Source organism: Vulpes lagopus, chromosome 1 (genome assembly GCF_018345385.1).
Source record: "Vulpes lagopus strain Blue_001 chromosome 1, ASM1834538v1, whole genome shotgun sequence".
Lineage (NCBI taxonomy): Eukaryota > Metazoa > Chordata > Mammalia > Carnivora > Canidae > Vulpes > Vulpes lagopus.
Genome location: NC_054824.1, coordinates 61,266,832 through 61,292,448, shown reverse-complemented (window position 1 = coordinate 61,292,448; position 25,617 = coordinate 61,266,832). Strand labels below are relative to the sequence as shown.

General features: G+C 42.8%; 1 protein-coding gene and 1 long non-coding RNA gene across 5 annotated transcripts in view; both read right to left on the bottom strand.

The window, feature by feature from the left end:
• Positions 1 to 602, bottom strand: part of ZNF318 (zinc finger protein 318) — a 51,214-nt gene extending 50,612 nt beyond the window's left edge. For all 4 annotated transcript variants that reach the window (XR_005987801.1, XR_005987800.1, XM_041755115.1 and 1 more), the window contains exon 1: positions 2 to 602. Coding sequence is in view for 2 of the 4 variants with exons in the window: in XM_041755115.1 (XP_041611049.1) it covers positions 2 to 457 (456 nt within the window). In the remaining 2 variants the exon portion in view is untranslated. The remainder of the gene's footprint in view (position 1) is intronic.
• Positions 603 to 9,806: 9,204 nt separating this feature from the next.
• On the bottom strand, positions 9,807 to 25,011 carry LOC121490927. Its single transcript, XR_005987805.1, has 3 exons — positions 24,883 to 25,011; positions 12,827 to 12,970; positions 9,807 to 10,050 (listed from the first exon to the last, which is right to left on the bottom strand). It is a non-coding gene; the product is annotated as an uncharacterized LOC121490927 (long non-coding RNA).
• Positions 25,012 to 25,617: the final 606 nt, after the last annotated feature.

Here is a 25,617-nt window from a genome sequence, read left to right as displayed (position 1 = left end):
CCCGGCTGCCGCTGTCGCCTGGATGGTCTCCGCGGCCGTCCCGGGAGAAGTCGGCGCGGGACTCCCCCCGGCTGCTGCCTCGGAAACCGGCCGAGCCCGGCGGGAAGAGTCGGCGGCCCCGCGGCGGCGACGGGGAGCCGCGACGGGCCCGCGGCGGGGACGGGGAAACGCGACGACCCCGCGGCGGGGACGGCGAGGCCCGGCGGCCGCGGGGCGGGGACGGGGAGCCGCGGCGACCCCGCGGCGGGGACGGCGAGGCCCGGCGGCCGCGGTGCCCCGAGGGCGAGCGGGGCCGGCGAGCGGGGTTCCGCGACGAGGAGGAGCCGGAGGGCGGCGGCGAGGCGCGGCGAGCCGGGCCTGAGGAGGAGCCGGAGCTGCGGCCGGCGCGCGGGCCGCCCCCGCCGCTCTCCTTAGGCCGGTGCGAAGAGACGGAGGAGCGGGCGCCGCTGCGGTACATGGCTCCGGCAGCAGCGGCCACGGCTGCGGCTCCGACCCGGGGGCGCCCCGGACGCGGGGCCCCAGCGCGCCGCCGCAGCTGCAGCCCGGGCCGCCGCGGCCGCCACGCGCCGCCCCCGCAGCCGGAGCCGCCCCCTCCCCGCGGCCCCGCGCCGCCCCTGGGGCCCGGCCAGGCGCGCGGCCGCCGCCGGCGGTTGGACGCGCGAGCACGCGTCCGACACACCCCCCGCCCTCCGGGGCTCCCCGCTCCTCCACTCAGGGAGCGGCCACTGAAGCCCGAAGCGGGGAGGAGCGCAGGAGCCCGGGCGAGGCACAGCGAGGGGAGGGGAAGCGGAGCGCGCGACCTGGGCCCCGCACGCTCCGCCCCGAACCCGCAAGATGGCGGCGGGTGAGCCGCCCACTTCCCCTCCCCCGGCGGCCACGTGACCTCGGGGGCCTCCGAGCGGGTAGCCCCTGGCGGAAGGGAAGGGATTGGCGGCAGCTGAGCGGGCTTTTCCGGGGATGCTCGAGGCCTTGGGACGTGGCAGGAGCATCCTCGCCCTTGCCCTGACCCCCAAGCCTGTTAGTTTACGTGGGGACAAGGAGTGGTTGGAAGCTACGGGATATAAGTAACCCCAAAACGTTAGGTCTGGCCCAGGTATGGCAGGAATGACCACCGACGCCCCGGCCCCCACGGAAGCCGCGCGATGGCCATCGTTTTACTTTCCGTTTTGCCTGATCTCTGGCGCTGGAAATTGGGGGTGGGAAAATGAGGAATGGGGATGAGTTGGAGTAGGGGAGGCGGGTGAGAGTCCAACCCAAAGCAGACATCAGAGTAAATTTGTTTGCTCTCTCAACCAGAATGCTTGTGGTCGTGGCCCAGGGGTCCATATCCTGACAGGAGGCCTGGAGAGGTTTTTGTGAGCAATTCAGAACCCCGGGTCTATGAGCGGGGTTTTCCTGGACGCCCGGCAGTAGGCCCCCAGCCCCGGCCTGCAAACTAAAGAAAAATGTCAACACAGGAAAGGAGAAAAACAGTGGTCCAAACATGAAAAAAAGTTGACCCTAACCGAACTCTTCCAAACAAAACAATTCATTGACGGTTTTCATAAATGAACTAGGAACACAAAATCTGAAATCGGTATGAAAATCAGGTTTCTGATTCCAAAGCAAAGGCAGAACAAAAAAACATTTTTTTTTTTTTTTTTAAGATTTTATTGATTCATGATAGACACAGAGAGAGAGAAGCAGGCTCCATGCAGGGAGCCAGATGTGGGACTCAATCCTGAGAATCTAGGATCACACCCTGGGCCGAAGGCAGGAGCTAAACCGCTGAGCCACCCAGGGATTTACCCCCCTGAAAAAGTTTTTTTTTTTTTTTTAACCGTAAAGGATTTCCACTTTCTAATGTGTATGTTTCCACGTTAGATTTTAAATATATCTAATTCCACGTGCTTGTATAAGGCCATTTACTTAGAGCTCAGTAAAAATAAATTTTTTTTGGTAGGTAGTTTATTTCTTTAGTTATTTTTTTTAGATTTTATTTATTCATCCATGAGAGGCAGAGACATAGGCAGAGGGAGAGGCAGGACTCAACCCCAAGACCCCAGGATCAGCCACCAAGGTGCCCCAGTACGTGGTTTTTTCTTGCACTGAACTTACTTCACCTCTTAACATTACCTGCTTGCTCCTCTGGGCATTTGAATTTTTGATTCCTGACTTGAGTTTCATGGCCTAAGGTCTTCCATCATGTCAAGGTTATTAATATATTCCACATATTTTTTCACACTTGAATGATTTTGTTTTCCATATTTAGTTTATCTGGAATTTTATGTGTGAATCCTTACATAATCTATTAAAATCTAAAATTACTTTTCACAGATGGATAGGCAATTTTGTTCAAACATGAATTGGGATTACCTGTATAGTGGGAAGCAATAGTGAGGGAATGAGTGAAACTTGCCAAATGCTTATCATCTACATCTCATTCCAATTCTGTTTTCTTTTAGTTCTGTAATTTATCAATAAAGAGAATTTGTTAATAAGATTTCTTTGTGAAAAGAAAATACCAGTATCAATGATAGAAATAAAAGAAAGTAAAGCAATATGGGAAAGTGATGGCTTTTAACCAGAACGGATGAATTATAAAGTTTCTATACAGTTTAGAACATATTTCATAATGTATCCTGTGCAACAGAGACCTCCACTCAGAGATTCGATTATACCAGCTAAATAGCATAAAAGGCCTGTCAGAGTGAAAATGGGAAAAACTCCTCCTCAAACTATAACCTAAGTCCCGTTTTTATAACAATAAACTTTCTGTCTACTTCCAAACAGCAGGCAGCCCACATAACACACTGTAAGGACAGATAACCACTTCTCCAGATGAAAGCTCTCTGAGGTACAAGTCACATGATACTTGCTTCAGTTGTTTTCCAGGAGCTAAGAGGCCACTGCCATCTGGTTCAGATGGGTCAAGAAATTCTTCCTGGGCTTGCACAAATGTCCTCAGGTGACCTTTGACATGGAAGAGCCTGAACTCTTCACCCCCTGATCATGTCAATACTGTATCTTCAAATAGGCGACATATGAAGAAACATGATGATGGACTGCGCCTGCATAGATCAGCAATTCCTTGAACTTTAGTCACCCTTTCTAGCTTCCAGTCACATCTACCTGTGCTCTCCCTAAAATCTCATAAATTCTCAAGACCCCTTCTTACAGGAAGGGAGCTTTGAGACTTGTTCTCCCATCTCCATGCTTGGCTGCCTTGCAAATAAATTCCTTTCTCTGCCACATATCTGCAAGTCTTAGTGATTGGCTTGCTGCACTTGGGGCAAACTGAACTTGATTAGGTATGTAAGTTGACCTGCCTTGTAAAATAGTCCAGGGGCACCTGGGTGGTACAGTCAGTTGAGCATCTGACTTTTGGGTTGTAGCTCAGGTCATGATCTCAGGATTGTGAGATGGAGCCCTGCCTGGGGCTCTCTGCTCAGCACAGAATCTGCCGAAGACTCTCTCCCTCTTCCTCTGCCCCTCCCCCTGCTCTCTTGCTCTCAAATAAGTAAATCTTAAAAAATAAAATAGTCCAGAGAAGATGATTTTCATCATCTCTGGCTTGGTGAGATTAGGAGATCTGGGAATCTGGCAGACCTTGGCAGAGCTCACTGGTATCTGTCTTTCCTCTCATTTGGGGCACAAAAAAGGATACTCTCTTCCCTCTTTCAGAAAGAGGGCCGTGTGATTATTTTTATCAGACTGAATGGAAGCACTTCCAGGCCCAATCAGGAAAGAATAGTTATAAGATTCCACGCTCTGTCCTCACTTGCTGTGGCAACCAAGGAAGATACGTATTCCAGATGGTACAGCCTGTCAGCCTGGGTTCTGACTGTGTAGAACAGAGTACCACACCCTACCCTTAGCTGAACATATACCATGAGCATGAAATAAAAGTTTTGTTGTGTAAAACACTGAGATTTTTTAAAAAATATTTTATTTATTTATAAATAAATAAATCTGAGAGACACAGAGAGGCAGAGACATAGGCAGAGGGAGAAGCAAGCTCCTTTCAGGGAGCCCGATGTGCAAATGGATCTCAGGACCCCAGGATCACGACCTGAGCCAAAGGCAGATGCTCAACCACTGAGCCACCTAGGTGCCCCAACACTGAGATTTTTTTTTTTTTTTTTATGATAGTCGCACAGAGAGAGAGAGAGAGAGGCAGAGACACAGGCAGAGGGAGAAGCAGGCTCCATGCACCGGGAGCCTGACGTGGGATTCGATCCCGGGTCTCCAGGACCGCGCCCTGGGCCAAAGGCAGGCACTAAACCCCTGCACCACCCAGGGATCCCCAACACTGAGATTTTGAAGGATAATTTCCTACCACAGTATAACCTCCCCAAATGTGACTATTATGAAGTTGTTTTTTGGTTGTTTTGGGTTTTTTTCTCATCTGCATTTTCTGACTTTTGGGTTTTTATATAATTTATAGACAATAAAAACCCCATAAAATTATTTTGATGAAACAATAATTTAAAATATGGGGCAGGGGCGGGGCGGCAAAAAATAAATAAAAAATAAAATAAAATAAAATATGGGGCATCTGGCTGACTCAGGTAGAGCATGCAAGTCTTGATTACAGGGTCGTGAGTTCAAGTCCCACACTGGGTATAGGGATTACTCAAAAATAAAATAAAAATAAAAAATCTGCCAGAGGGGTATGCCCTGTCTTTATTAGCCAATATGTGAATGTTGATTACCCACACTGAAGAACTGTTAATAGGTCCAGATACTTGGAGTCACTACATTTTTAAAAAATTTTTTAAGTTTATTTATTTTTTAGTCATCTCTATATCCAATGTGGGACTCAAACTCCAAGATCAAGAGTTGCATGCTCTTCCAACCTGAGCCAGCCAGGTGCCCCCCAGAGTCAATACATTTTAAATTAGGGTTAGTTATACTCTGTTATCAAACTCTCCTCTTCAATCCTTCTCTAATACTGAATATTTTTACCAAGAGATTTGCTCTCCATGGGATAAAATTGGAAAACTCTTCTGCTTCCCCTTAACATCTGCCTTCTGCATAGTTCTCTCCAGGCCCTGCATGAAACCTCTTGCAGATCCCTTCCCTTGTTAAGTATTTTTCAGTCACAAGAGTAGTCTTACTTCAGTAGTAGAAATATGTTGTCCAGGATAAGAAGTACAGCTCTAAAATTCATTCAAGCTAAAGGTTCTCCCCTTCTCCAGCTCTTGCCTTAGACAGATGTGAAACTTACTGTGATGAAGGAAGGTATGCCAGGCTTCTCCACATCCCTGCCTTTACTCAGTGTATATTTTTCCTCTCTCACTGACTAGCTGCTGTTTCTGAACTGCCCTCCCCCAGCATTTGGTGCAGGAGAAGGGATTAGGGGGAAACCTCAGTCTTTCCTGGGTTGTGCAGGATACTGTCATCTTGGAAAGCTGGTTCCCTGTGGGCATGGAGTATTCACAAATGTTGGCTCTTTCTCTCTTATGTCACCTTTGTGGCCTTTTTTACGACTCGCCTGCTGAGAGTTAGGTAATGTCCCTTCTCTGGTTGACTGCCTATTACTTCCTCCCCACCCCCAGCCCCTGGCTTTAGAGATTCATCCCACATAAAACTCACTATCCCTGGCACCTGGGTGGTTCAGTCAGCCTTCAGCTCCAGTCAGGATCCCAGTGTCCTGGGATGGAGCCTGGCTTTGGGCTCCCTGCTTAGTGGGGAGCCTGCTTCTCCCTCTCCTTTTGCTGCTCCACCTGCTTGTGCTCTCTCTCCTTGTCAAATAAATAAAATCTTTAAAAATAAATAAATAAATGAATGAATAAATGAATAAATAAATGAATAAATAAATGAATAAATAAATAAACTCACTCTCCTGGCGTCCCTTTCTGGCACACATCATAGAAAGGATTGATTGATGGATCAATTTTAAGTTTTATTTAAATTTCAGTTTATTAACATACAGTGTAATATTAGTTTCAGGTGTACAATTCAGTGATGAACCTTTACAAACAACACCTGGTGCTCATCACATGCCCTCCTTAATCCCCATCACCTTATTTAAGGCATCACACCACCCACCTCCCCTCTGGTTAACCATCAGTTTGTTTTCTATAGTTAAGAGACTGTTTCTTGGTTTGCCTCTCTTTTTTTTCCCTAATCTTGTCTGTTTCATTTCTTAAATTCCACATGTGAGTGAAATCATGTGGTATTTGTCTTTCTTTGACCAAGTTATTTTGCTTAGAGTAATATTCTCTAACTCCATCCACATTGTTGCAAATGGCTAGATTTCATTCTTTTTATGGCTGAATGTTAGTCCATATATCTATATACCACATCTTCTTTATCCATTCATTGGTTGATGGACATTTGGGCTGTTTCCATAATTTGACTGTTGTAAATAATGCTGCTATAAACATTGAGGTGATATATCCCTTTGAATTAGTGTTTTTGTATTCATTGAGTAAATATCTAGTAGTGCAATTGCTGGATCATAGGGTAGTTCTATTTTTAACTTTTTGAGGAAACTTCATACTGTTTTCCACAGTGGCTGTATCAGTTTGCGTTCCTACTAGCAGTGCAGGAGGGTTCCCCTTCCTCCACATCCTAGCCAACACCTGTTGTTTCTTGTGTTGTTGATTTTAGCCATTCTGACAGGTGTGAGGTGATATTTCATTATAGCTTTGATTTGTAGTTCCCTGATGATGGATGGGTGATGTTGAGCACCGCTTCATGTCTCTGTTGGCCTTCTGTGTGTCTTCTTTGGAAAAATGTCTACTCATGTCTTCTGCCCATTTTTTATTAGATTCAGAAGGATCCTTTTATTTATTTATTTTTAAAGATTTTATTTATTTATTCACGAGAGACACAGAGTTAGAGAGGCAGAGACACAGGCAGAGGGAGAAGCAGGCTCCGTGCAGGGAGCCTGATGCGGGATTCGATCCCAGGACCCCAGGATCACACCCTGAGTCAAAGGCAGATGCTCAACCTCTGAGCCACCCAGGTGTCCCAGAAGGATCCTTTTAAAATGATTCCAGGGGATCCCTGGGTGGCGCAGTGGTTTGGCGCCTGCCTTTGGCCCAGGGCACAATCCTGGAGACCCAGGATTGAATCCCACATCAGGCTCCTGGGGCATGGAGTCTGCTTATGTCTCTGCCTCTCTCTCTCTCTCTCTCTCTCTCTCTCTCTCTCTCTCTATCTGTGATGATCATATATAAATAATAAAAAAAAATTAAAAATAAATAAAATAAAATAAAATTATTCTAGGTTGGCTTCCTTCTAGGTACACTTAACCCACAGGACAATTTATACATCTTTTCCCTGCTGACAAGGGCAGTGCAGTTCATTCTCCATGCCACACACCTTACTTGCCATTCCAGGGAAGCCAGTCAGCCCACATCTTGCTTTTGGACTTCATCAGGTGGGAGTTAGGATATCAATCCCAAACTTGATATCAACTTCCGAACACCACCCCAGGAGATACAGGCCAAACATTCTGAGTGGTGCTAGTGGAGGCCTCTAACAACTCACCTGGCTTTAGGCAAAGGGAACAACCACTCTCCCTCCCCAGAGCGGCAGAAGAAGAAATTCAGAACCCACAGATAACTCTCCAACACAATCCTTATTCTCTTATACAAACTGTAGAACATTAGTAAAGCTGGCAGATTTGGTCACAATCTCTTCCCATTTCCCTTTGAAGTGGATGGTGAGGGGAGGGGTACCTGACATCCACTTTGATCAGCAAAAGACAAGAGCCAATGAATAATTTTTCCCCATTTCTTCTATTACTTCACCTCTCCCAAGATGATCTTATGAAACAGTTTGTTAATTGAGAACAGAGGCCCCAGAACCAGCAATCACTTTCATTTAGTGTTGCTTTCTGCTTTTGAGGCCTTTGCTAAAACTCCTAAGACAACAGGAAGAATCTAATTAACAACCTGGAAGATCTAATATCCTGTTAAACTACTGTCTGTCATTAATTTAAGAAACTCTTACTAGACTTCTTTTTAAAAAGTAGGCTCCAGGGATGCCTGGGTGGCTCAGTGGTTGGACATCTGCCTTCGGCCCAGGGCACCGGACCTGGGATTAGGTCCCACATTGGGCTCTCTGCATGGAGCCTGCCTCTCCTTCTGCCTATGTCTCTGCCTTTCTCTGTGTGTCTCTCATGAATAAATAAATAAAATCTTTAAAAAACAAAAAAAATAAAAAGTAGGCTCCATGCCCAGCATGGAGCCCAAAGTGGGGATTTAACTCATGACTCTGAGATCAAGACTTGAGCCAGAGGGGATCCCTGGGTGGCTCAGCGGTTTGGCGCCTGCCTTTGGCCCAGGGCATGATCCTGGAGTCCCGGGATCGAGTCCCACGTCGGGCTCCCGGTGCATGGAGCCTGCTTCTCCCTCCTCCTGTGTCTCTGCCTCTCTCTCTCTATGTCTATCATAAGTAAATAAATAAATATTAAAAAAAAAAAAAAGACTTGAGCCAGACCAAGAGTTGGATACTTAACTAACTGAGCCACCCAGGTGCCTGCTCTTACTAGACTTCTGATGAAAATGGTGAGATGGGTTTACACATACATACATACACACACACACTCACTATAGCAGACCTATAGCAATGACAGATAAAATTTGAAAATGGAAGGGGCTCCTGGTTAGCTCAATTGGTTAAGCATCCGACTCTTGGTTTCCACTCAAGTCGTGATCCCAAGGTCATGAGATTGAGCCCTGCATGGGGCTGTGCACTCAATGTGTAATCTGCTTAAGATTCTTTCTCTCCCACTCCCTCAGCCCCTCCCACCTCTCAAATAAATAAATAAATAAATAATAAATTAAAAATAAATAAAACTTTGAAAAGGGAAAAGAGACCTAGGCTGTAAAACAAGATAAATCTCCCCTGTGAATATTTGCAAATCCCACAGATCCCCTAGGCTTTGAAATAAGTCTAGAAGTAAGGGTAGCAGTCAGAGATTTCACTCCTGTGTATGGAGATATAAGTGCTTCCCAGGGTGGGGAGGACCTGGGATAGATTTTTAGCTTGAAGCCAAGGACACTCTGACCCTTACATGCAAGCTGAACACAACTATTGCCAACCTTCTACTTGTGTTTTTTTTTTTTCTACTTGTGTTTATAACTTTATTGGAAGTTATGTGCCAAGTGAGTAGGAGGACAAAAATGTTGACAGTCTAGTTGAGAACTGAGCCTAGGCACTTGCTTCTCAGTGAATGGAATGGCAGTACTTTGGTAACACCAATTCCTATATACTACCAATAACCAATTAGAAAATATGATTTTATGTTAAACATGGTGGATTCAATCCATGCATCATCACTATTAAGTCCCTAAACTCCTCTAAAATGACAATAAAGGGTTTCATTTGTCTGATTTTTAAGGTGTATCCTCATACATGCAACTTCCAAGTGTGAAGGAGATAATGCCCAGTGGGGTGGAACTTTGATCAGCAAAAGCCAAGAGCCAATGAATAATTTTCCCCCATTTCTTCTATTACCTCACCTCTCCCAAGATGATCTTATGAAACAGTTTGTTAATTGAGAACAGAGGCCCCAGATCCAGCAAACACTTTCATTTAGTGGCCATCAGGTTGATGAAACCATCCTCCTGTTGGTTATCCTTACTTTCCTGTGTCACTCTCCTTGTCCCTCACACCTACTCCCTAGACTCTCTGATAATACAATGTGGCTCTGGTTTGGGGGGAACTAGGCTAACACAACTGATAAGGAAAAGATTGATATAACTGAGTTCATTACTATTAACTCCTGCTTATCAAAAGACGCCACTAAGAGAATGGAATCAGAAAAGGTATGTGCTACACATAAAAAAGGACTCATAGCCACAATATATAAACAACAGTTGTAATATAACAAAAAACCAGAAACTTCAATCAAAATATGGACAAAATACTTGAGTAGGTGATCAAAAGTGAAAATCTAGGGTGCTTAGGTGTCTCAGTTGGCTGAGTGTCTGCCTCCGGCTCTGGTCATGATCCCAGGGTCCTGGGATTGAGCCCCACATTGGGCTTCCTGTTCAATGGGAAGCCTGCTTCTCCTCTCTCTTCCTGCCACTCCTCCTGCTTGTGTTTTCTCTGTCAAATGAATAAATAAAATTAACAAAACAAAGTGGAAATCCAAATGGCAAATAAACATGTAAAAACTCACAAATGATCATGAAAATGCAAAGTAAAGCCATAATGAACTACTACTTTACACTTACTAACAGGGGTAAAATTCCAGGTGTTGGTGAGGATGTGGAACAAGGGACATACACTGCAGATGGGACTGTAAAACAGTTCCACTTTGGAAAACAGTCTGGCATTATCTATTAAAGTTGAAAATGACTATACAATTCTATTCCTAAATACATATCCTAAGAAATGCAAGTACAAGTTTACTGGGAGATATATATATGTATGCTCACAGAAGGGGCACCTGGGTGGCCCAGTCGGTTAAGCATCTGACTCTAGATTTTGGCTAAGGCATGATCTCAGGGTTGTGGGATCAGGTTCCGTGCTTGGTTCCCACCCGAATCTGCTTGGGATTCTCTCTCTCCCTCTCCTTCTACTTCTCCCCCCACTCACAATTTCTCTCTCTCTCTCTCTCTCTCTCTCTCAGATAAATAAATAATCTTAAAAAAAATGCTCACAGATTTGTTATAATAGACAAATAGTCCACATATTCTTCAACAGTAAAATGGATACATTTTGGTATGTTTATAGAATGGTATACCATACAGAGTTGAAAATTAACAAACTGCTTAATTCAATAACATAAATAAATCTTAAGAACGTAACATTGAACCAAAGGAAATAGTTACAAAACTAGTACATACTGCATGATTCCATTTATAAAAAAATTTTAAACGGGCACAACGAAACTATAGTGAATAGCAGTGCATTCTTCGGTGATGCATTATAAGGAAAAGCAATCTGAAGGTCATAAAAATCAGCATGGTGGTCATTATAAGTATGGAAAGGTGTATGTTCTGATTCAGGAGATGGTGGGGAGCTTCTAGGATATTGGCATCATTCCATGTCTTTACTTGGGTGATCGTTTTTCCACAGATAACAGGTTTTCATAACTTAGTAAGCTGCACGTTTACGTTTCATGCATATTTGTGTATGGTTTGAAAATTTTTACAATATAAAAGAGTTAAAGAGAGAGAGAAGAAAAATTGTAGCCTATGAATTTGAAGTCCAGGTGTAATTACTGGTGTGCTAGCAAGCAATTTATATTCCTAAGATGTGGTAGCCAGCCTCCAAAATGGCCCTTATGATCTCTGTCTCTTGGGATTCACACCTTAGTATAGTCCCTTCCTATATGGTAGTAGGGTTGGTCTGTGTGACCAGTAGAAAAGACTGCTTATAGGGACTGCTGTGTGGCTCAGTGAGTTGAGTGTCTGCCTTTGGCTCCAGTTGTGGTCCCAGGGTCCTTGGATAGAGCCCTGTATCAGGCTCCCTGCTCAGTAGGGAGTCTGTTTCTCCCTCTCCCTCTGCCCCTCCTCCCTGCTTGTTTCCTTCTCTTTCTCTCTCTCTCTCTCTCTCTCATGCTCTCTCTCAAATAAGTAAATAAAATCTTTAAAAAAAAAAGAAAAAAGAAAAAAGAAAAGAATGCTTATGAAATAATTTAAAAACCAAACTAACAAGGGCACCTGGCTGGCTCAGTCGGTAGAGCATGCAACTTTTGATCTTGAGGTTGTGAGTTCCAGACCCATGCTGGGTGTAGAGATATGTAAATTTGATATGCAAATCATCTTTTAGAGAATTAAGCAAACACTTATCTATTAGCGTTTACAACTTCATGTGTGTTTTACATAAATCTCTAGAATTACTCCAGGTATGTGTATTGTATTTTGGGATATATTGGTGTACATGCTAGTGGTTTCATGTTAAAAGGTTGGGGAAATGCTTAGTAATAAACATTAGTGTTAGCTGTTAATATTGTTGTTGGTGTTAGTTTTTTTTTTTTTTAAGATTTTATTTATTTATTCATGAGAGACACACAGAGAGAGAGAGAGAGGGAGAGAGAGAGAGAGGCAGTGACACAGGCAGAGGGAGAAGCAAGCTCCCCGTGTAGAGCCTTATGTGGGACTTGATCCCAGATTCCGAGATCATGCCCTGGGCCAAAGGCAGATGCTCAACCGCTGAGCCACCCAGGCGTCCCTGGTGTTAGTTTTTTAAAGATATTTTATATCTTTTTAAAATATATAAAGATATTTTTAAAATATTTTTACTTATTTTTTTTTTATTTTTACTTATTTAAAAAAAAATAAAAAAAATTAAAAAAAAATATTTTTACTTATTTATTTGAGAGAGAGAGAGAGACATGCACGGGGGGGGGGGGCGGTCAGAGGGCAAAGGACAGAAAGAATATCAAACAGACTCCCCACTGAGTGTGGAGCCTGACACAGGGCTCAATTCTAGGACCCCAAGATCATGACCTGAGCCAAAATCAAGTGAGATGCTTAACCGACTGAGCCACCGAGGTGCCCCAAGACTTTTTTTTTTTAAGATTTTATTTATTTTACATGAGAGACATAGAGAGAAGCAGAGATACAGGTAGAGGGAGAAGCAGGCTCCCCTCAGGGGGCCCAATGCGGGACTTGATCCCAGGGCCCCAGGATCACGACCTGAGCCAAAGGCAAAAGCTCAACCACTGAGCCATCCAGGTTAATAATCTATCTACATACAAATTTTAGATTGTAAAAGATAAAACAATTAAGTTTCTAGAAGCTAACGTAAGAGAAAATCTTCATGACTTTCAATAAGCAAAGAAATATTTCTTAAATAGGACACAAAAAACACTAACTATAAATAAAACAACTGGCACATAACACTGTATTAAAATTAAAAACTTTGGAGGTACCTGGATGGCTCAGTTGGTTAAGTGGTTGACACTTGATTTTGGCTCAGGTCATGATCTCGGGGCCTTGGAATTGAGACCCAGATTGGGTTCCCTGTACAGCAGAGAGTCTGCTTCAGGATTCTCTCTCCCTCTGCCCCTCCCCTCCTAAAATAAATAAATAAATATTTAAATTAGAAACTTTGGTTTATCAAAAAACACCATTAAAAGAATGAAAACATAAGTCATAGAATGAGGGACGACACTTGCAAAAACATTTAACCAACAAAGTGCTCATACTAGAGTATACAAATAACTTGTACATTGATAAGAAAAATATAGGCAATCCAATTAATAATAGGCAAAGGACTTGAACAATCATTTAACAAAAGCAGCTATCCAGTGGTTATTAAGTATGTGAAAAGGTGTGGGGTGCATGGGTGGCTTAGTCAGTTAAGTGCTTGACTCTTGATTTTGGTTCAGGTCATGATCTCAGGGTTGTGAAGATCAAGGATCATATCTGGCTCCATGCTGGGCATGGAGCCTTCTTAAGACTTTCTCTCTCTCCTCCTCTCCTTCTGCCCCTCCCCACCCTCTCTCTAAGAAAAAAAAAGTATGCAAAAGGGTGCTAAACTTTGTTATCATAGAAATAGAAAAAGATACACTGTACTAAACACTTAACTGGAATAATTTAAAAAGCAGGGAGCCTAGGTTGAGCTTCTGACTCTATTTTGGCTAGAGTCATGATCTTAGGGTTGTGAAATAGAGCCCAGAGTTGGGCTCCATACTGGGCATGAAGCCTACGTGCGGTTCTTGCTCTGTCTCTTTCCCTTTGCCTCTCCTCCCTGCCCTCCCCTCCTCTCCTACCCCCTATCCCCTGCTCACATGCACACACACACTCCTTTTCTGAAGGAGAGAGGGAAAAAAAAGAATAATTTAAAGATTAATAATACCAAGTGTAAACAAGGGCATAGAGTCATGAGAACTCTCATACAGGGCTGATGGGCATGCAAATTGGTACAACCACTTTGGAAAACTGTTTGGCAGTATTTACTAACGTTGAACATATGCTACGACCCAGGATTTCTAAGATATATGCCCATCAGATATATGCACATATATTCATCAAAAAGACATGTACAGAAAAAAATTCTGGAAATGGATGGTGGTGATAGTTGTACAAAAACGTGAATAAGCTTAATGCCTCTGAATTGTACACTTAAAAATGATTAAAAGGTTAAGTATTCTGTGTTTTCCCCCAACAAAAATGACATACAAAAACATTCTTATGGCATTACTTATAGTAGTCAAAATTTCACTTTATAACGAACACATTATAATATATTCATATTCATACCATGGAATACCATATAGCAGTGCAAAAAATAGACTACAGCTGTATGCAATAACTATATAGCTGTATGCATAACTGTTTGAATTTCACAGATAGAAGAAGCCAGACACACAAAATCTACAAACTGTATGATTTTATTTATGCTGGGTTCTTTGAAGCAGGCAAAATTAATTATGATGTTTGAAATTCAATGGTTACATGAGGGGGGCTTCTGGAATCCTGGGAATGTTCTATTTCTTGACCACGATGTGTTCACTTTGTGACAATTCATCAAGCTATACTCTTAAGATTTTTTGTTCTGGGGATCCCTGGGTGGCGCAGCGGTTTGGCGCCTGCCTTTGGCCCGGGGCACGATCCTGGAGACCCGGGATCGAATCCCACATCAGGCTTCCGGTGCATGGAGCCTGCTTCTCCCTCTGCCTGTGTCTCTGCCTCTCTCTCTCTCTCTCTCTCTGTGACTATTATAAATAAATTTAAAAAAAAAATAAAAAAAAAAGATTTTTTGTTCTGTATGTTAGATTTCAATTTTAAAAGTTTTTAAAAAGGAGGAGGAGGAGGAAGAGGAGATGAAGACCCTACTTTCATAAACTTAAAATTACAACTGTGGTAAATACAATGAACAAAAGGCACGGGATGGTTTGAGAACATATAGTAAGGAGATCTAACCTGGGAATAGAGGCTAAGGAGGTCTTCCAAAACAAGTGATGTTGGAGTTGAGTTCTGAAGGTGAGGAGGAGGCAGAAGTACAGGGTAAAGCCTTCTAGGCAGAAGGAACCCTTTATCTAGTGTTTCCCAACTTTTACATTTTTCATTGTCTTTGACTCTGTCCACTCCAGCCACCTATCTACCCAGTCTCCATCTATTCTTACGCAGGACTGAAAGGAATAATTTCTTGACATACTTGTAATCCATTCCTGACCTAAGGTTGGGAAACAATTTGCAAGTTATACAAATTATAGAGGTTTTTTGTTCTTGAATGATTTGAGAGTAAATTGCTATTTGTTGCCTCACTGCTCCTGGGTACTTCAGTAGGTTTTTCTTAAAATCAGGACATAGGGATCCCTGGGTGGCGCAGCGGTTTGGCGCCTGTCTTTGGCCCAGGGCGCGATCCTGGAGATCCGGGATCGAGTCCCACGTCGGGCTCCCGGTGCATGGAGTCTGCTTCTCCCTCTCCCTCTGCCTGTGTCTCTGTTTCCCTCTCTCTGTGTCTCTCATGAATAAATAGATAAAATCTTAAAAAAAAAAAATAAAAAAAAAAAAAATAAAATCAGGACATAACTCCAGTAAATACAAATAACATTGATATATAACTACCACTTAATTCTCAGATTCTGTTCAAGACTCTCCAGTTGTCCTCAAAAAATTCAGATCATAATCATATACTGCATTTCATTTTTTTATCTTTTTAGTTCCATTCATTAGGAACAGTTCATTCTTTGCTTGACATTCATGACTTGGTATTTTAAAGGACTATATATAAGCCAGTTATTTCATGTGCCTCAATTTGGCTCTGTTGGGATTTCCTAATGGTTGGATTCAGGTTACACATCTTTGGTAGGAATAATATAGAAGGGATGATATGTTCCTCTCATTGAATCCTATCAGGTTGTGCAAGACTTCAAACGTTCTTTCCCAGTGCTGAAAAGGTGTACTTTCATCACTTGATGAAGGTAATATCTGCCAGGCTTATCTACTGTGAAGTGTCTTTTTTCTTTAGGAATTTGTAAGTATTTTGTGGAGAAGTATCTGAAACTGTAAATGTCCTGTTCATCATATAATCTACTCATTCTTTTATCCAACTATAGACTAGTAGTTTCCGATTATATTCAATGAACAGTAATCTGTTACTATCATTGTTTATTTTGATCCTCAAACTGTCCCCAGTTTGGCCAGTGAGAGCTCATTCTGTGTTCTTTTGACACATTTCCATTATTCTTTGAGTACTTCCTTCTTTTTGGGCATGACAAAATATTCAGCTTATCTTGTACTTTCCTTCTTTCCAGTGGTGGAGTCAGACATTCCTGTAAGAAGTCTTGGCTCCTGGGATCCCTGGGTGGCGCATTGGCTTAGCGCCTGCCTTTGGCTCAGAGCACGATCCTGGAGACCCGGGATCGAATCCCACGTCGGGCTCCCGGTGCGTGGAGCCTGCTTCTCCCTCTGCCTATGTCTCTGCCTCTCTCTCTCTCTGTGACTATCATAAATAAATAAAAAATAATAATAATAATAATAAAAAAAGAAGTCTTGGCTCCTTTCAGTGAGAAGTAATACTTAGAATCCAAGATCTATGTAGTAGGTGTGTTCATTGCTATTGGGGTATCACCATATCCTGGCCTTCTCAGTGCACAGAACTAGAAAATGTATGTATGTATATACACACATATATACATATCTATATTTACATATCTATCTATCTATATCTATCTATCTATCTATCTATCTATCTATCTATCTATCATCTATCTATCTATCTCCTTCTTGAAAAACATGAGTTCACAAAGGTATCACTAATTGGTATAACTCCACAGGGCTCAATCTAGTTTCTTCCCTTTCCATATTCATTACTTTCTTATGTGACACTGACAAACTTGGATCCTCAACAACTTTACTTATCGATCAGTCTCTCTGTATGTAACTGGTCTCCCTCTGCCATCACCATTCCTTCCCCTGTGCAGATACCCTTCTCATTTCACTTGGACTCTGACACCCTGTGCCAGGCTGATGCACAATATCCCCCAATGTGAACACTCTCCTATGACATCCCACACAGGGCCACCACATCAAATAGAAGCTCTCCTTTCCCTCAGGGGCTCTAATGCCAATCCCAGGCTACCCTTGCCTGGACAACCTCCTTACCTTGCTGCACATGACAAGCCCAATGATTCCTTTTTTTTTTTTTTTTTTAAGATTTATTTATTTTATTTGAGAGAAAGAAAGAGAGAGAGAACATGAGTAGGGAGAGGGGGAGAGGAAGAAAATCTTCAAGCAGACTCCCTGCTGAGCAGGGAGCCCGATATGGGGCCCGGTCCCAGGACCCTGAAATCACAACCTGAGCCAAAACCAAGAGTTGGATGCTTAACCAACTAAGCCACCAGGTGCCCCAACCCAATGATTCTTTGTCCAAGTAAGTGTGGCAGATGTTGCTGGTTCCTACCTAATATTCACATCTTTTTTATGGGTTGAATTGTGTGCCCCAGAAAAAGATGTTAGAGTCCTCACCCCAAGTACCTCAGAATGTAATCTTACTCAGAGATAGGAAGGCCCTAAATTCCACTGGATTGTTCACTTTGAAATGGTTATTTTAAAAAATAATAATAAAATAAAAAATAAAATTAAATGGTTATTTTTTTATTATGTGAATGTTACCTCAATTTAAAAAGAAAAAAGACGGGATCCCTGGGGTGGCACAGCGGTTTGGCGCCCGCCTTTGGCCCAGGGCGTGATCCTGGAGACCCAGGATCGAATCCCACGTCGGGCTCCCGGTGCATGGAGCCCGCTTCTTCCTCTGCCTGTGTCTCTGCCTCTCTCTCTCTCTGTGTGACTATCATAAATAAATAAAAAATTTAAAAAAAAGAAGAAAATGGCCCTTCCTCTTTCTTACATTCAATAATACTGTAACATTTGGCTATGTTTTCATTACAAATAAAGGGTTAACAAAATATTTAAAAAAAGAAAAGAAAAGAAAAAAGACAATAAAGGAACTAAGAAGGCAAATATTCAAGAACAAAAGAAATAAGAGGAATAATGAGAACGACAGGAGATGTTAACAAAACTTAGGAAGATAGAAAGTAAATGGTGATGGGTAACTGACTCAGCAAAACAGAAAACAGGCATGCAGAGAGGTGTCCCAAAAGAGACCAGATGATTCATAAACAGAAATCTGATTATCTTAGAGACCCCAGGTACCTCCAACAGTGGGATTGGAGGTGGTACTGAAATAGTAGAATTGGGTTTTAAGTTGGTATGAGGAGTAGTTGGATCCCTTGGCCTCTTCCCCCCATGTAGCCAGATAACTGCCCCCTTCATTCCCCAACAGATGGGAGGTTATTTCTAGAGCAGTCTCCACAGCAGAGCATGGTGATGAGATTTCATACTGAAAAACAGGACAACAGTCTGGCAAGACCTTCCAATCCTTTTTTTTAACCTGTTTCCAGAATGCAGGCAGGCAAGCCTATATTCCTAGCCAGGAGACTGAAGGACTCTCCCTTAAAGAAACTGAATCACCCCCAGAAAAAAGGTGTATACACACCAACATTTGAGGAACTCTGCAATGAAGCCCACTTACCCACAAGCCCAAGCCATGCACCTAGAGCTACTCAGCTTCTTAGTGTCTCTCTCTTAAATACAAGTTACAGCCAAGGATTACCAGCTGAGAACCACCTGTAACCTGAACATCAGAAATTTTTAAAAATTTCTGAGGGGAGCATCTAGCTGGTTCAGTTGGAAAAATGTGTGACACTTGATCTCGGTGTCATGAGTTTAGGCTGCATGTTGAGTGTCGAGATTACTTCAATAAATAAATATTTAAAAAGAAAAAAATAAAGGAAAAAGAAACTCTGAGGGACAAAGAAAAGAGAGCCCAAGGAAAATTAAAACTAAATGAGATAATATCCTCAAAAAGACATGAGATGGTATTGTGACCATGAGACAAGAGAAATGACTATAAAACAAAACCAGAAAAGGGTATTTGGAAATTAAAACTATAATGACCAATGGAGTGCCTGGGTGGCTCAGTCAGTTGAGCACCTGACTCTTGGTTTTGGCTCAGGTCATAGTCTCAGGATCATGAGTGAAACTGAGCCCCACATCCAGCTCCATCTTCAGTGGAGAGTCTGCTTGAAGATTCTTTCCCTCTGTCTTTCCCCCCTACTTGTGCAAGCTCTCTTTCTCTGTCCGTCTAAAAATTAAATAAAATAAATATTTCCCAAAAAGGGGAAAAATAACAATTTACATTGAAGAGTGGAGTTTAAGGACAAGGAAGCCCCCTGGAATGTGGAACAAATGCCAAAGAGATGGACATTGGGGAAAAATAAAACTTTAAAAGATTAGATGATCAGTTCAGGAAATCTTACGTCTGACTAATAAAAACTCTAGAGAGATCAGAGATAAGAGAGGGGAAGAAATTATCAAAGAAATAAAATAATACATAAAAATTCCCAGAACCAAAGGATGAGTCTCCAAGTTGGAAGTCTCTCTGAGTGCCCAATACATACAATGAATGAAAAAGACCCATTGAAAGATGGCTGGAAGTTTCAGAACACTGACAATAAAAAGAATATCCTACAATCTTCGAGAGACAAAAGGAGGCCATGTACAGAAGATTTGGGATAGAGTGGTGTTGGCTTCTCAGTAGGTACAATGCAGTAAAAATACTGAATGAAAAATGATTTTCAACTTAGACTTGATACCCAGCTAAACTATCTGTGGTAGCTTTGCAAAGATGGCCCTCAATGAACTACACTTCTTAATAATTATAGCCTTGTGTGGTCCCTTCCAACTCTGAATGCAGGTTAGTCTATGATTCATGTTAACCAATAGAGTTCGGTGGAGATGACACTGGGCTAGTTCTGTTCCTGGCCTTTAAAAGAACTGGTGGGGTGCCTGGGTGGCTCACTCAGTTAAGCTTCTGCCTTCGGCTCAGGTTATGATCCTGAGATCCTGGGACTGAGCCCCACATTGGGCTCCCTGTTCAGCGGGGAGCCTGCTTCTCCTTCTTCCTCTACCTGCCACTCCCCCTGCTTGTGCTCTCTCTGTGTGTCAAATAAATGAGTAAAATCTTTAAAAAAAAGAACTGGTAGTTTTCATTTCCTCCTTCTTGGAAAGCTTTTGCTTTGAGGAGCCTAAGGTGCTATGTAGGAAGTCCAGCACTCTGCTGGAGAGGCCACAGGGCATGGTCTCTGAGCCTACAGAGAGAACAAGAGACAGAGAAAAGAGATTCTAAGGAATTGGCTCATATAGTTCTGGAGATTCAGAAGTCCCAAGATCTGTAGTCAGCAAGCTGGAGATCTAGGACCACCAACAGTATGATTCTAGTTTAAAAGCCAGCAGGCCAATGTTTCAGCTGAGTCTGAAGGCAGAAAAAAACTGATGTCCTAGCCCAAACAATCAGGTAGTAGTTTCCTCTTACTTGCAGGAGGGTCAGTCTTTTTTGTTCTATTCAAGCCTTCAACTGATTAGATAAGCCCCGCTCACATTAGGGAGTGCAGTCTGTTTTACTCTGTCTACTGATTTAAATGTGATCTCATCCAAAAATACTCTTACAGACATGGCGATAATAATTTTTGACCAAATATCTGGGCACCGCAGGGCCCAATCAACTTGATACATAAAATTAGTCATCACAAAGACTTTGTCATTAGTCAAAATTTACCTGTCAGATGCTCTCTTCCCTTAGAATGAGTTCTTCCCAAGGGCAGTCCATAGCCTAGTTTATCAGGCCCTTGTCACTGGTTCATCAGACACATGACTAGAATGAATCCAACCTAGACATAGGTTGGATCTCTGTTAGATTTTTAGTTGTGTGAGCTAAGTTCTGAGGAATTATTAATTATACCTCAACTTTCTTGTTCTCAAAGAACTTATGGTCAAGTTGGGACCAAGAAAATGTAGCTTGAGAAATGAAATTATAATATTCTTCACACAGTATGCCATAATTTGTTGAGGTCTTCACAGTGATTCATCCTTCTCTGAAAACTGCCTCCCCCCAAAGAGATATGTTATTTCCAACCATATTTGTGTGCTATGGTCAGAGCTGATTGAAACATAGATAGATACCCAATTCTAGTTGAGCCAATCACTTAGTCTCTCCTAGAAGTTTTATCAGTGAGAGACACCAATGAAAAACTATTACAAGCTGAGTCACATCAGTGACAATTGTCTAAATAACTCCAGCTGCTTATATTCCAGAAGTTACTTCAGCTCTTTTTCTTTTCAAGATCTAGTTATTGGGCATCTGGGTGGCCTAGTTGGTTAGGTGTCTGCCTTTGGCTAGGATTGTGATCCCAGGGTCCTGGGATCAAGTCTTGAATCAGGGTCCCTGCTCAGTGGGGAGCCTGCTTCTCCCTCTCCCTCTGCCTGCTGCTCCCCCTGCTTGTGCTCCATTTCTCTGTCAATAAGTAAACTCTAAAAAAATAAAAATAAAAAAGATCTAGTTATTAAAAATTTAGTTGGTAGGGGTGTCTGGCAGGCTAGGTTGGTAAAGCATGAGACTCTTGATCTCAGAGTCATGAGTTCAAGCCTCACATTGGGCTTGGAGCCTATTTAAAATAAAAATAATAATAATTTAGGGCACCTGAGTGGCTCAGTTGATTAAGCATCTATCTTTGGCTCAGGTCATGATCCCAGGTCCTAGGATTGAGTCCTACGTTGGGCTCCTTCTCCACAGGGAGCCTGCTTCTCCCTCTACCTTTCTTTCTCTCTGTCTCTCATGAATAAATAAATAAAACATTTAAAAATAATAATAATTTTTAAAATTTAGTTGGATTTCATGAGATAACTCTGGAATTAATCCTGGATAACTCTTTCCCAACACCACTAAGCAATTTTCCAATTCTCAGTGGACACCAACTGGATATCCTACAAACTTAACTCCATTCTGACATGTCCACCTAGGGTCAGATCCCATGGGCTAAGTGCTCTGTCCCACAAGACTGTCCCCAGTTCAGATGCCATTCACAAGTTCAGGTTGTCACCTGTGCTTCTGACTGGCTATAAATGAGGGGGTCCTATAACCTTCTCCTCAGATTCGATAATTTATTAGAATGGCTCACAAAGCTGGGGGGAACACTTCCTTACATTTACCAGCTTATTATAAAGGATATTATAAGTTGTACAGATGAACAGCCAGATGAAGGGGTACACAAGAGCAAGGTCTAGAGGGGTCCTGAGCACAAGAGGTACTATCTTCATGGCACTGAGGTGTGCCACCCTTCTAGCATGCAGATGTACTTAACCAACACAGAAGCTAATCTCCTAATTAAAGAGTTTATAGAACTTAATCATCAGGCCTTCTCCTTTCCCTTCCCAGAGGTCAATGGTGGGGCTGAAAGTTCCAACTTTCTAATCACTTGGTCTTTCTGATGACCAGTCCCACTTTAAGGCTATCTAGGATCCTACCCTACATCACCTTATGAATAACCAGACACTCTTATCAGGAAATTCCAGGAGTTTTAGGGACTTTGTGCTAGAAAAGGCCAAATTTCATACCACACACAATAACCTAATAACCTTCTGTATTAGTCAGGGTTCTCCAGAGGAACAGAACCAACAGGATGTGGATATATATAGAGGTTTATTTTAAGGAATTGGCTCATGCAGTTGTGATGGCTTGGCAAGTCCGAAGTCTGCAGGATAGGCCAGCAGCTGGAGACTGAGGGAAGAGCTGCACTTCAAGTCTGAAGGCCGTCTGCTGGCAGAAGTCCTTCTTGTTTGGTGATGCCACTTTGTGGCATCTAAATACATTCCTTTAGGAATGTATTTAGGCTTAGTATTTCTACTAAGCCCTTCAGATGATTGCATAAGGCCACATTATGTAAGTAATCTGCTTTACTCAAAATCCACCAATTTAAGTGTTAATCTCATCCAAAAAACACCTGCACAAAGACATCCAGAATAATGTTTGTCTAAATATCTGGGCACCATGGCTGAGCCAGGCTGACACAGCAAATCAACCATTACACCATCTAATTGATTTCATTTTTAGTTTAAACAAGCTCAAATCCACACCGTTGCTTGTAAAAAGAAAAAAAAATTAAATATCCCTGAATTGTTTAAAATTCTAATAATAATAGATGCCAAGAACATTATTAGGTTTTGGTCTACAGTGATGAGAAAGACATGGTCCCTATCTTTGAAAAGCTCATAGGGTTTAGAGGGTATTTTTTTGTTTTTGTTTTTTTCTATGGCTGTTCAAGATACTGTAGTCGGGGCACAGGGGTACAAGAACACCTGGCTCCTGGGGTTCCAAACACACCAGGTTTGGCCACTCAACTGCTGACAAAATCCAAAGGCAGAGAGACGAGTGGTGGTGAAACAAGAAAGGAATGTATTTTGGTGAAGCCACCAACAGGGAGACCATGGACTAGCATCTCAAAGACTGTCACCAAAGTGCTAACAATATTTCCAGGTTTATATAAGGAAAACGAGGGGGAAAAGTCAGTCGGTACATGCAGGTGGGCAGGAAAGAGCAGGTGGATCACTGTCAGAGTCAACTGCACAGGGTTTCCCTGGCTCAGGGCAGTCCTTATTGCTTGGGGGGGTAGTTTCCATTCTCATCAGGGGTTGCTTTGCTTGCAGGGTCTTTTGCCTGAGTTAAGAGATAAGCTGGAAAGAAGAACTTAATCAATTAGAAAGTACAGACTGATGTCACCGTAGGGGTAGTTGCAACCCTCTTTGAATACAATAAAAAAAAGATAAATCATGAGGCAGTGAATCATTAAGTCCAATTGTTACAATTGTTTGTAATTTGTTTGTAAGTTTTGCATATAGAGACCTTCTTAAGGACTGGGGTGGTCAAAGGTTATACTCCTTTATCCTGAGAAAAGATTATATTGCAACGTTCTTGGCGATTCTCAGAGTCCCCAGAGACAATCTCACTGGACTTTTAGAAGGGAGCAGGCAAAGATGCATTTGGAAAGGCAGCTTGACATCAGCCTGGTGAGAACCTTGCATCTCAGAGTTAAGGACTCTAGTGTATTCCCTGTGAGTAGTGGGGAAGCCTTTGGAGGTTTCTGCATGACAAAATAAGGTGATCTTATTTTTTCTGTGTTTTAGGAATAAGAAATTGATAGGTGTGAAGAGATAAGGGGAGGGATAAGACAGGCTGGGAGGCTGTGTCAATAAGGCTTTTTAGGTATAAGCAAGAAGTCTCAACTCTGGCTAACTCAAACAGAAAATAAAATGATTGAAACTAAATTGTGGGGGTACCTGGGTGGCTCAGTGGTTGAGCGTCTGCCTTTGGCTCAAGTCATGATCCCAGGATCCTAGAATCTAGTCCTACTTTGGGTTCCATGGGTTCCATGCAGGGAGCCTGCTTCTCCCTCTGCCTGTGTCTCTGCCTCTCTCTCCGTGTCTCTCATGAATAAATAAATAAAATCTTAAAAAAAAGGAAAGAAAGAAAGAGAGAGAGAGAGAAAGAAAGAAAAATTGTGCAGTTCACAGTATTGATGAGAAACATAGGGACTTCTGGGTGGCCCAGTTGATTAAGCATCTGCCTTCAGCTCCAGATCAAGTCCCAGGGTCCTGGGATGATATGATCCTTAATCCTCGCATCAGGCTCACTGCTTATCAGGGAGCCTGCTTCTCCCTCTCCCTCTGCCTGCTGCTCCCCTTGCTTGTGCTCTCTGTCAAATAAATAAAATCTTTAAAAAGAAATGTAGAGAACAAGTCTCAGAAAATCCCTCCTGCATTATCCACATACATTCTTCTCCTTTAGCCTTCCAAAAAGTAATTCTAACACACTGTAGATACCTCTCTAAGATTTTATTTATTTCTTTGAGACATAGAAAGAGAGAAAGCACACACGCAGGTGGAGGGGCAGAGGGACAAGCAGACTCCCCACTGAGCAGCGAAATTGACACAGGTCTCAGTCCCAGGACCCCAAGATCATGACCTAAGACAAAGTCAGAAGCTTAGCTGACTGAGCCACCCAAGTGCCCCTAAATATCCCTTATACACATAAAATCACTCACTGCCTCCTCCCAAAAAGACAACCTCAGGTTTCAACACTCACTGCATCCAGCTGTAAGTCCAGTGTCTGTTGATGCCCACTTCTCCCCTAGTTCTGCCCAGGCTTATCCTGATATTTCTGTAGACTGTAGAGAGCAAAATGGAGTCTCATGTCAAGCAAGGGCCTGTGTCAAGCAATGACGCAAGCAGTTAAAGATACCCCAGCTAGGAGATACTGCCCAGACCAACATCACCTCACAACCCCAGAACTGATAATGTGCAGAACCAGCGGAGGGCTGCCCGGACCTGCAACTGATTCAATCCCTTTAAAAAGGGAAGGATTTTGGCAGCAAACTGTCAGACTCTTCAGACATGACCCTTCTATGTCTGACCACTTAAAAAAAGCAACTACTGCCAAAGCCAAAGCCTCTGCCAGATTGATCCCCAAACATAACAGAGACCCTTCACTGCTTGAGCATTAGAAGCAGTTAAGTGGGGATCCCTGGGTGGCGCAGCGGTTTGGCGCCTTCCTTTGGCCCAGGGCGCGATCCTGGAGACCCGGGATCGAATCCCACGTCGGGCTCCCGGTGCATGGAGCCTGCTTCTCCTCCCTCTGCCTGTGTTTCTGCCTCTCTCTCTCTCTCTCTGTGACTATCATAAGTAAAAAATAAAATTCTTTAAAAAAAAAAAAAAAAAAGAAGAAGAAGCAGTTAAGTGCCAGGAGCTGACCTGGACCAGACTGAGGCCTATCTCAACTGTGCACTCACAGACTGACTTTGCATTTGGTTCATTCACTTTT